This window comes from Chamaea fasciata, unplaced genomic scaffold, assembly GCF_029207755.1.
Source record: "Chamaea fasciata isolate MVZ Bird 193981 ecotype frontalis unplaced genomic scaffold, bChaFas1.0.hap1 SCAF_9, whole genome shotgun sequence".
Classification (NCBI taxonomy): Eukaryota; Metazoa; Chordata; class Aves; order Passeriformes; family Sylviidae; genus Chamaea; species Chamaea fasciata.
This window is the reverse complement of record NW_027094094.1, coordinates 9,221,459-9,233,291: the sequence shown is the minus strand read 5'-3', so window position 1 is coordinate 9,233,291 and position 11,833 is coordinate 9,221,459. Positions and strand designations below refer to the sequence as shown.

Genomic DNA, 11,833 nt, shown 5'->3' with positions numbered 1-11,833 from the left:
TCATCTGTGCAGGTTTTATTATATTAAAGCGCCATTCCAATTAATTCACATTTGCCAGATGCTGTCACAATTGCTGACAGGTGTTTATTACACTCCAGGTCAGTTTGAAATCACTGTAAGAAGGGAAGTCTGCAGCATCAGAACCACCCTAGGCTCCTGAATGACACACAAACACCCCCATGAGGAGAGAGGAACTGCAAAACAACCTTGTGGGTATGGGGGGAGAGGCAAAATGGCACCTCCACTTTGCAACAAAACAGTGTCTCAGGAGCTGGGATGTCACCTCAACCTGCTTTTTAAGTGTCTCTGCTCCAGCTTATACACTGGTAGAGATACATCTACAATGAGAAATTTTAATGGTTTAATTTCAGAAACTACCTGCAGTGGGACAAAGTTGTTGAATGAATTATCTCAGCGAGTTATTTAAAAAAAACCACAACAACAAAAATAAATCAAAAGAACACTAGAAGAGCTTGTTAAATGTCATATTAGCAAACAGTTTAATTTATTAAAATGACTCCAGTACACCTCTGTGCTTCTACAACAGACACGCATTACACATAACAGGTAAAACACAGTAACATCCTCCAGTCAGCAGTTCCCCAGAAACACGAAAACAACAGTTTCTTACATCACCTCCCAGCTCAACCTTCTTCCAGGCGGTGCTTGGGGCACTTCTCTGAGGAGCAGGCAGGCAGGCAGCTGAATGCAGGCGTGTGTGTGATTCCTGATCAGAGGTGCTGAGTGCAGCCCTGTGCTGCCCAGGAAACACACGGATCGCTGCGGCCGCACCGGGAGCGCCTTTCCACACTTCCATCACTCTACCAAAAGGACTCTACCCACAGCATGGGTGTGGAGGGGGGAAGTTTCTCACAGCATGAAAGACACTGGCCCAAAAAGGTTTGCACACCTGAGTATTATGCTCATAAGAATTACGAGACTCGTGTAAGTCTTTTATAAAGTCTTAAAATACAGTTGTGGTAATTCAGGGCCAGTCCTTTCTCTTTTACTGGTTAACTTTACTGAAATCAACTCGACCTGGAATTCTAACAGCAAAGCAAACATGAAAAGTTAATAAAATCAGAAGACACTGAAGGTGTAAATACAGTGCAAGTGTTGGTTTTAGTCTTTTTGACTGTTACAGCCTGATAATTTTACATTCTGTGCTTTAATTTCAGGGAAAAGCAGAGATGTATGTCAGAACATACACACTAGCATATATACATGTATACATACACACTTGCTGCAGAATGCAAGGGCTTCCAGTGGCATTTGATTCATAGTACCAATCTATCACATGCAGGTTGGGTTTTTTTCCATACAAAACCAAAACAGTTTTAGAGGTGCCCCTCCCCCTGCATACATAAGTATCCATTAATGTGTATTCACATGCATTATTACCCACTCATTGATTTATGTTAACCAGATTTATTTTTTTAATTTTTTTTTTTTAAATGTAAGCCATAAATTATTTTAGTTGCAACACCTAGCCAGAACACTCCAGTGACCACAGTACACCTGGGTTTTATGGTAACTAATACCTCCGTTGGCAAAACATTCTTAATAAAATTACTCAAGTTTTTTTTGCTTCATATTGCTTCATTTTTAATTTTTTTTTTTTTTGTGTACAGTCTTTGCTGTTAGTACACTTCAGATTTGCTGAAGTGCAGTAAACTATGAGAGCTCGTTATTCAGAAGCACCTAGACTTTTTTTGATATTAAACGGAAGCCATCAGCAACAAACATTGTATGGAGAATTCATCAGGTGAACGAACAGTGCACATCAGTCAGTATGAGATGAAACTGTTTTCTGAACAGCTGGTAGCCTTCACAAAACAAATTATGTGTGATGCAGTCAGTCCTGCTGAGACAGCAGAAGGACATAACACAAGCGACTCAAGGGTCAGTGTTTATCCATATTAATGTAGCTTTGGTTCAGAAATTCTTTAAGTGTTGTAGAGCACCTGGTTTAGTGACAAAACACATGCATCTCACAGTGCTAACAGTATAATGCTAATAAACTATAAACTGCAGCTTTCAAATATTAATAGCATTTAATAAAAAAATTTACAGAAATATTCTTGTTGACAAATGTGCGGTACAAATGCAAGCTCCTTGGCCACAACCTCTAATTGTGTGCATCAGTTTTGTGCTGGCATAACAGTGCAAGTGCTGGGATTCAAGTATGCTTTTCCATGTTTGTGTTAAGCAACAGAGACTACATGATGATGTTTGGGGGATTTTCTGCTCACAAGGCCAGGATGTGAGAATCAAGCAAAGCAATGCAGCAAAGGAAATGCTGTATTTCCCTCATCTAGAAGGCATAAAGGAGAGAAAACACATTTCACAAGCAAAGCAGCCTCACATACCACCAAGTTATTGCTTCAGCTATATCAGCTGTACTAAAATACAGGACTACAGGTTGCAATCTTATCTGCCCTCACATGAAGAGAAGGTGAAATCTACAGTGCAAGTCCTCCATGAAAAAGGATCAAATTGCAACACCAGCGTCCTGTTTCATAGGACAGAATTTATGCATCATTCAGTTTTACCTATGAATTAATTTTTTTGTAGGTCAGTTAGATCACAGTCAAAAGTACATTGTTTACATTTCTGCGTTTCCAGAGGTACTACTTCATGCCAATTTAGGTCTGCTCAACAACAGAATATAATATGAACACTTGTTTCCAAAAAACTGACAAAATTATTGCTGAAATTTTTAGGGCCAAAATTAAAACTTATTTCACCAAATCAAGTCTTTACTCCACTTAAAAAAAATCTGACGTCCTATTAATTAAAAAAAAAAAAAAAACAAGAAAACAAAACAAAACAAAAAAAAAGAAACTCCCGAACTTATCAGGGTTTTTTTTTTTCAATTAAATAATAACCTAAGATTTTTACAAGACATTCACATTCAGGCAACTGTCTCCTGACTCATCTGACAGATGCCACAATAAAAACAAGAACACTACTCTCACATTCTTCCTGACAGCAGTGATTAGTGCAATTTACCACTGCACTACAGTTTTAATAGTGCAAGGTATGCCTGCTGACATTTCTCACAATCACCTGCTACATGATCATTATTCTCAGATGCCTGTACCTGTAATTTTCATTAGAATTTTGGCATTTATGTTAACACTTATGAAAAACTATGGCTTTATCCATAAAGTATATAGCCTACCTAAGCAAAAATTTTAAACCATTTATTTAGAACAATAAAACTGAATTGGAATGAAAATTACTTGGTTAAGCCATAAGCTGTGTTGCCACTAAACTCAAGATCTCAGGGTTAGCTACAGAACACCAATATGTGTACTTGTGCATCTGTTACAGTCTTTAAAAGTTCATTTAAAATGTAACACTGATAAAAGTTTTTTTTTACCTCTAATTCTAATAATTCATCTTATTTTTTGCAACATATTTGATTACTTGTATCGAAAGTGTCATCTGAGTATCGCTGTATTACAACAGGACTGGGACTGTAAGAAATCCATAAATGCACATGTAAGAAGGCACTTGTCTTCCAGTAGTTCAAGTCAGAGAAGGCCTTACCCAGACAGTGGCACCTTACACTTAGAAGGATTAGCAAAAGTCCCCAGGCTTTGCCACAGTCTCAAAACCTGTCCTCGTGTCCCTGGACAAAGGTGCTGTGTGTGGTCTATAACACCATGAAGCTCATGACAAATTCCAGTAGTTTCTGCCGGTTGCTCTGAGGTAGGAACGTAGTGCCGAGTTCCAAAATGACGTCTTTCCTTTGCTTAGTCTGCTTGAAAACCTGGGGCACAGCATGAACATATGTAAGCATCACTGTGTTAAAGGAATCGCCTTTCTTCTGAGATTTAAATGTTATGGTCTGTACTATGTTTTCCCTCATTTACAAGACTTTTTTCTTCTCATTTCTTGAAGGCTTAGATGGCAATGCCTTTAGGTATTGTTAGAATTCACTCAGTGTGGAAGCCCTTCAGGGGTTATACAAGAGAAGAAATTGAAAAATAAGTACAGTACGTGATAAATAGCCAGATCTTAACAGTGAGGGACAAAACAAGCAAACAAAGGCATCCAATTGAAAGTGTAAGCACTAAAAACAAGAATTCGGAAGCGATGCTGTAACAGATGCTCAGCAAACATTACCTAGTCCCACTCTTCATTCTAGTTTATCCTGCTGTTGGAAAATGAGATTCAGTATGTGCTTTCCTCACAGCTATTCAGATTCTACAGAAAGGCACCTTTACTAGGCCAACTGTTGTTGGATTATTCAGTACATCAGAATTTAAAGGCAAAGACTTCAAAACCCAAACCCAGCAATGTTTTGCCTAAATGTCAATACTTTCAAAATTATAATGCTGTATCTTATCTGGCATTCAGGAAGCCATGCCAGTCTGATGAAAGAAAAACACTTCACTTGCAAAATCTAGATGGGTGATTTATAATTCAAAATACTAGTGGTAAAGTACGAAATTGAATGTTTATCCTAAAGAACACCTGTGTCCTCGTGAACACTGAAGGTGTATAAGGATGGTTCTTCTGGAGCATCAATCACCGCTAAGCCAAAATTCAATAACTAATGCTTTCTTAAAGATTTAAGTAGACTTCAGAAGTAAATTTAGCTGTTACTGAGCACAGAACATGCTCTCAAGCCTTTCAGTATTGTTCAATAGAGAAATGGAGTAGAACAGAGGAACTTCATGTGCTGTGAATAAAAACGTCCAGTCACCCAGCCATGGAGACAGGCCTCCCCAGGGGCAAGAAGTGCCCTGTTCTGCAGCTTGTGCTCTCTGTTACAGCCCTCAGCCTGAAGGAAACCAAAATGCTCCAAACCCACAATACATTTCCACAGACACATTCCCTGATTTTAAACTGACACTAAACAGATTCCTTGAAATGTCCAAACTGTGCTCATTATTGATGTGAAACTTGACAGTCACCAGCTCTGAGCACCAAACACTTACTCCAATTTCCTTGAAGACTTTCACTGCATTTTTCACATGACTGTAGGTAGCACTCTCAGCTGCAAGAGAGAAGAACCCAGAGATAAACAAACTGAAGCTCAATTTGGCCTACCTTGTGGTAGAAAAAACAGAATCTATCAAACTCAGTTCCAAAACCAGTTTAACATACCATACACAGCAACATTCTTCTCCGTCCTGCTTATTAAATGCCTGTGTAGCTTCTGAATATATTCAGACTCTAAAACAGGACCACTAAAATTGTGCACAAAGATGACAGCAGAGCTGTATGCCTCCAGCAACGGTCCCAGTAACCTCTGCAGGAAAGTGATGTACTGCTGGTGCTCTTGAGACTGGCTCACCTAAGAAAAGGCAACAAAAGGTTCAGTGACAGAGACCGGTGGAAACTTGAAACAACCTGCAAGGCATAACATGGTGAAACAGCAACCAAAATAAAAACAGAAGCACAAAAACTTGTAAAGAAACAAGTGTGGGGGCACAGCACAGTATGGGACCATAGCAAAAAGAGGTTTATCATGAGGGACAAAACAGGCACTGAACAACAGATCAATGCTATTTTTTCCTTCTCCAGAGTATTACTATTTTCCCAAGATAAAATTAAAGACATCACACTGATCTGCAGCCAACAGAAGGGCTGCCCTGCATTCACAGAGGGACAGAAGTTTTCAAGTGCTAACAAGATATCCTAAGGAGTGTTTTGTGACAGCTCTGAGAAAACTAGTAATATATCTAAATTCAACATAAGCAATCTATGAAGCGAAATATAGGCTGAATATAAATAACACCTGGATGTGTCCTTTTTAGACTGCATGTAAAGAATAAAACCAAGACACTTGAGTCTTTATCAACTCTTTATGGTTACAGTTTTCAGGACTCTAACCATTGCTCTTCCACCTCCCTGTAAAGATTATGTTTCTTCAGCTGTTTTCCTCATGTTAAGGAGGCAAATGGACTGTACAAAAATACTAACACTGCAAATCAAAAACCCCACCCCCAAAATTATCAGTACTTGTCCTGAATAAGCAAAGTAATTTCTATCTCTCACAAGAGGGTTCAGCATCAGTAGCCTAAGGCAAATATTACCTTCAGGTAGCAATCTCTCTGCTCCTCTCCAAAATCACTGTCTTCATCTTCTTCATCACTTCTCCAAGATAATGGCTCAGGGAGTTTTTTATTCCACTGCTGTTCTGTAAGACTGGGGCTAACATCCTCCTGATCATCCTGCTTAAATTTCAAAAACAAGGTGGTAAATAGGTAAAACTCCAAATCCAGGCAAGCAATAGATACATTTTATAACCTCATCTGACTTAATCAATGCATTTATTAACCAGTATTTAATGGAAGCAAGTGAGAGTCAATTATAGGCATCGAGAAAAGGAGAGAGAAGAGACATTTGGTGAAAAAGATTGGGTTTCTTCCTTGCTTCCTCCTGGGTGCTAAGGTTTGTTTACTGTGCACAAAAAGAAGCTCATGAAGCAAAGATATGCTGAATCAGCTGCCTCTACTCCTAAGGCTTTCTTTGCACTGTGCACCTCTGGCAAACTGCACCACATAGCGACTCTCCCACAGCCCTGAAACTGCAAGCTGAGGAGTTTTACAGTAATTCTGAGATCAATGCAAAGGAATTGAAGAATGACAAAAGGTCTAGACTCCTGACTCCTGTAGAGTAGAAAGTAAAAACCCATTTAGCCATGCTACATTGGAAAGGGCTCCAATAATAAAATAAATCACAAGTTTCATGACAGTAGAAAAACAGGTGTCTTCCTTAGTAGCCTTACAGGTAAAATGAAATTACACACAGAGTCATGAAGCATCACAGGCTGACTGAACCCAACTGTCTGACACTTATGAACAGAGGAATGAAGCAGTCTCAGTCCTGGGCACATTGTTACAAGCTTTCAGTAACAACATATACTTAGAACAAGTCTCACAACTAAGGAGCATAAACCACCTATAGTACAGCACACTACTCCCACAGTATCTCTGCCACTTTACCTCAGCCACCAGGAGAATGCCATACTGGATCAGCCGTTCCACAGACTCATGGCAAACTTGATAGATCATCTGGCAAGGCTGCACAACATAAAAGGAATGCAATGAAAAAGTCACATCCATTACACCCATTACAGCACCATCATTCCCTGTTCAGTATGAATGTTTTAGATACAGCAATATTATTTCTTTTATGCAAACCGTTAAACTTTTATCAGCGAATCCCCACGCACCACTCTTGTGTTTATCTTGGCAGACATTAAAAAAAAATTATAGTGAAATAGGATATTTAAAACATGTCCAAGATTTTTCCAAAATGCACTGCCACTGGTAGAAAGCCACATTAAATATTCTCCCTTTTCAAAAGCCTCTAACCAAATTTTAGTTTGCTAACAATTGTGGAATAAAATCATCATAAAATTAAAGTTATTGAAACTCATAACAGTGATCTATTTGGAATTTAAAGGAAACTACAATTTCAAGAAATTCTCTTACATATTTTGAAGCTGAATTAAAAAAACCCCAACCTCTTTTACATTATTCATAATCATTTAGGAAGTATTTTCTTAGTTAAAAAAATAATAATCAATTACTAACTCTGAAACCAGAAGGATAATATTACTAAAGAACTCCAGTATATGAGCTAATGTCACTACCCAGAAAAAAATACTAAATTTGGCTTATGCTTCTGTAAAAACGCACAAATCAAATATGACGACAACTCTAAGAACTAATTCAAGAATCTTTAGAATTTTAAGTAACTTCTACACATAAGACAAAAGAACATCTAGGACTTAAAACCGAAAAGTATGCAGTGTCTGAAAAGTGAGATAACATCAGCTCTTGTCAGTGTTTTGTAACAACAAAAACTGAAGTCAGGCCATGTTTAAAATTGCCACTAAGTACTAGGTGTGGCACAACGTGAGTACTGCACTCCTATGCAAATAAGAGATGTCTTTAGAATATGGAACCTTACTTCCCAACATAGTTTCAATCACCTGTGCAAATTCATAGGAGCTGGGTACTCACAAAGACTTCTGTTTCTTTAGGTTAAAAAAAAAAAAATAGTTTGGGCAGAATGCAAATACAGCTGTGATGATCTAATGACAAGAGTGACAAAATATATTAGAGAAGCTGCTCTCTCAGCTTCCCACAACTCGAGGTGGGCTTCTTAATGCTGCCTTTCTCAGTAAAGGCCTAAAACACAGCAGAAATGTCCCAGGGCCAGCCCAGCATCACCCACTTCAGCACTTGCAGGAGCAGCAGGTGGCACTCAATGTGTGAGCCACTGATACCCACCACCATCACTGACAGTGAATGGATCAGAGGTGTGACACTAGAAAGCATCCTGTAACCTTAAAGTAACAAGCAGAACAAAAACTGGACAATTAATGCAATTACTTACCAAAGATACAGTGAATTCATTAGAAAGCAAGTAGCACAAGCTGGCAGCTTTTCGGACCAGGTGTTCTTGACTGATTAAACCATGACAAGCACCACTGGCACCATTTCTGTACCTCCTGCTGTGAATTGCATGAAGACTGCAGGCTGCAGCAGAAACAAACACAGGCAAAGTTTCATTTTCCAAAGAGCTTTATGGCAAAAGAAACATCAAACTTCTGTTTTGTCCACTTCTGGGGCTAAAAGCAGCCAAATGTTACACATGCCATTCAAGAATAAAGAGAGACTTAACAACTATTTTGTGTCCAGTAACGTTAGATCAAAATAAAATCTCATTAAAACACACCAAAGCACAGGTTTTGCCATGTTGGCTCAGAACTCTGATAGTGCCTTGCCTAAGGCAGTGACCAGTACACAAACACTTCCAAGAAAGACAAAGGATGAGGGGAAAAAAGAATGGAAACATTCTTCAAAGAAAATACAAGTTCGCTTTAAAACTGTTTGTTAACGTAAATGGGGATTGAAATAGGAAGCAAAAAATATATTAAAGTAAATAACACAAGAAACTGATGGGGAGGTATATGCAGATACTTTGACTTCAAGGGTTACAAGAAAGTCTTTCCTTGATAAACCCCAAAACATACCAATAACAGCCTCTTTAATGAATACATGAAGTATTCCATTGCTGTAGAAGCTGAGTTCAAAGACAGCAGGTATTGTGATGCTGGGAGTGACAAAGAACTCATTGTTCCTGCTCGTGTTTGTGATATTTACACAGTTCCCCAACAAGTGGATGGCATGCATGACAACATCATCTGAGTTCCCTGAAAATCCCAAGTCAAAGTCACGGGCTAGGACCTCCTCCTTCATGGAGAAGAAATCTTCTACCAGTCTGGAAAGATCAGTTCCCTAGAAATAAACACAGAATCACACAGTAAACTATTTTTCTGCACAGGAGTCTATCAGCAAACCAAACAATCAGGTATATATCAAACACAATACACTAACTGTCAATAATCCAAAGCACAACAGTCGTATCAGAAAAACTGATTTTCACTGAGGTTTTGATGAAGTAGATCCACATGTTTTTAATTACATGCAATTATATTTTACAGCCAGGGAACGATTTGAGAATGCAAGGTTTTTCTTTGTTTCTTGGTTTATTTCACAGCCTGCAGAGACCTAGATACCTCGAGAACACGTCAGAGGTATCACATTTCCATTACCTATGCTATAAAGTGAATGTTCAATTACCTGGGAATATTGCAATTAACAGAACTCAACAATTGGTTTGGAACATGAGGAAAACCCTTCCCTCAGGCACCTCCTTTTCTTGTTTTCCATCAAGATGGAGTCAGATTACATCGTAAAATGCTTCTTTGATTCCACTGTGTTAGGAAATTGGAAAGGCTGGGCTGATGAGAATGGTGACACTTCCTCCACAAGGATGATTATACGACTGAGCAATATTTTTCCATTTTTTTCTCCATTTACTTGCAATAAAAGCTTTGGACTTGAAGGAATTTTAGAAAAAATGCAAAACAAACTTGCAGGAGAAAAAAAATTCTTCCAACTCTCATGCACAAGACTTCAGGTAAACATTAGTATCATTCTGCCATTGTGATGAAGTATTTTAGAAATGAGAAACAGTAAAATCAATTCGGAAATTAATGGAACAGTTTCTAGAGTATTCGATAGTGAGTGTGTTTTGAGATCTAAAAACCAACCCTAACACAGTAAATGAAACCCATGTAATCTTTAAAAAAGCATAACATTTTGAATTACAAAGATCTATTTCCACATAAGCATTTATTATCATCCCATCAATAATGGCTTGTGTTCAAGCATCCACTGCTAACTAAAACATCAGCACTCAGACTGTCTGAAATCCACTTTAATTTAAATGCATCTTTCTTTTTTTTTATCAGTACCATGCAATATTAAAATCCATTAAATTTTTTTTTAATAAGTTAACAAGACCAAAGCAATGTTTTGCTATTTAAGCAGCACAGAAGCCTTACCTGCCTGTGTCTGTACAGCAACAAACAGGCAACAATGTGGGTAGACATCACAGCACAGGACTTGTCAGCAGCTAGAGGTGAACAAGATAAATTTGTGAAGAACCTGAGACATTCAGAACACCATTACAAATGAAAGAGTGCCCACTATTTAAAAAATAGTAACAGTTATGTGGGGCACAGAACTGTACCCATGGAATGAAATACAAAGTGTATTATGTCTGTCTAGAAACAAGATTAAAGTAATCAAAGTAACTTGGACTAAGAAGGCCGAATAAAGCTTATTTACTAAGGTAAGTACTGTTTTCTGTGTATCTCTGGTACCACAAACCACAGATCTATTGACTGAAGCATATACCTATAAAACCAGGCAACACTGGTCCATGCAGCTAGATGAGTTCATGTATGACCTTAAATGATGCCATTAAGACACTCCAATAGCTCATTACACGAAGAGACAGGCAATGAGTGTATCAACATGACAAGCAAGCACTTCAGAGCACAGAAAGTTTAGTGTTCTAGTCCAACAAACAGAACAACAATCTTCTACTTGATCAGAAAAAGTTTATTAAACTTTGAAGAGGAAGGAGGGAGAAAAAGGATTGAGAATTGTCAAGATTACGTAAGTCATGAAATGATCACCTGAATGGAGACAATTAGGAAGTGTGACATTACCACACAGAAAACGCATGCTGTCAGCAAAACCAAACAGGCAGCTGACAACAACCTGCTCCAATAGAAGGTGTCCCTGCCCATGGCAAGGGGGTTGAAATGAGATGATCTTTAAGGTCCCTTCCTATCCACACCAATCTATGATTCTGTGGTAGTGATACCCTTCAACACTTACTGAACAAAATGTGCTCAGCCAAGTTGGATATCAGCTCTCTTCTGAAGGGTTCGCTGGTGATATCCCTGGAGTTGGGCAGTGAGGCCTCTGCACCTTCATCCACAGCATCATTAGGTCTGAATACAGAATAAAAATTAACATGATGACATTTAGATTCTGATCAAAATGTAAAATAATATAAACTTTTTTTTTAATATATATACACCCTAACTGAACCACAGTACAATTACAGTCTGGTAAGGGCAGAAAATGTTATCAGCAAAAAGCTCTACCAACTTTTCCTGATTATTTCTTTGCACTGCACAACATTTTTCTTTTGGTAATCTTATCCATGATAAGACTCACAACTTTGCTGTAACACCAATTGCTCTTTTTCCTTCAACAAATATGGACAACAGCAGAAAAACTGAATTTGCCTAGAAGACAGAGCCCAGTCTCTTTACAAACTAGAAATAGTCTTTTGTATGGACTTACAACTTTCTAAAGGTACAGGACTGACTCTGCCCCCACCAGGACCACCCAGGTTTGTTTAAGTCCTGAAAAAACCAACTAAAATGTGTATCTATGCAACAAACGCAGAACTAACTCTTGAGCAGTTCTGCAGT

General features: G+C 38.3%; 1 protein-coding gene across 2 annotated transcripts in view; it reads right to left on the bottom strand.

Annotated features, from left to right (window-relative positions):
• Positions 1–471: 471 nt before the first annotated feature.
• GPAM (glycerol-3-phosphate acyltransferase, mitochondrial) overlaps positions 472–11,833 on the bottom strand; it is a 71,665-nt gene continuing 60,303 nt past the window's right edge. For both annotated transcript variants that reach the window (XM_066190928.1, XM_066190929.1), the window contains 9 exons: positions 11,229–11,344; positions 10,385–10,455; positions 9,008–9,272; positions 8,368–8,510; positions 6,966–7,043; positions 6,054–6,194; positions 5,122–5,311; positions 4,953–5,011; positions 472–3,778 (listed from right to left, as the gene is read on the bottom strand). In XM_066190928.1, the coding sequence (XP_066047025.1) occupies positions 3,662–3,778; positions 4,953–5,011; positions 5,122–5,311; positions 6,054–6,194; positions 6,966–7,043; positions 8,368–8,510; positions 9,008–9,272; positions 10,385–10,455; positions 11,229–11,344 (1,180 nt within the window). In that variant the 3' untranslated portion in view covers positions 472–3,661. The remainder of the gene's footprint in view (positions 3,779–4,952; positions 5,012–5,121; positions 5,312–6,053; positions 6,195–6,965; positions 7,044–8,367; positions 8,511–9,007; positions 9,273–10,384; positions 10,456–11,228; positions 11,345–11,833) is intronic.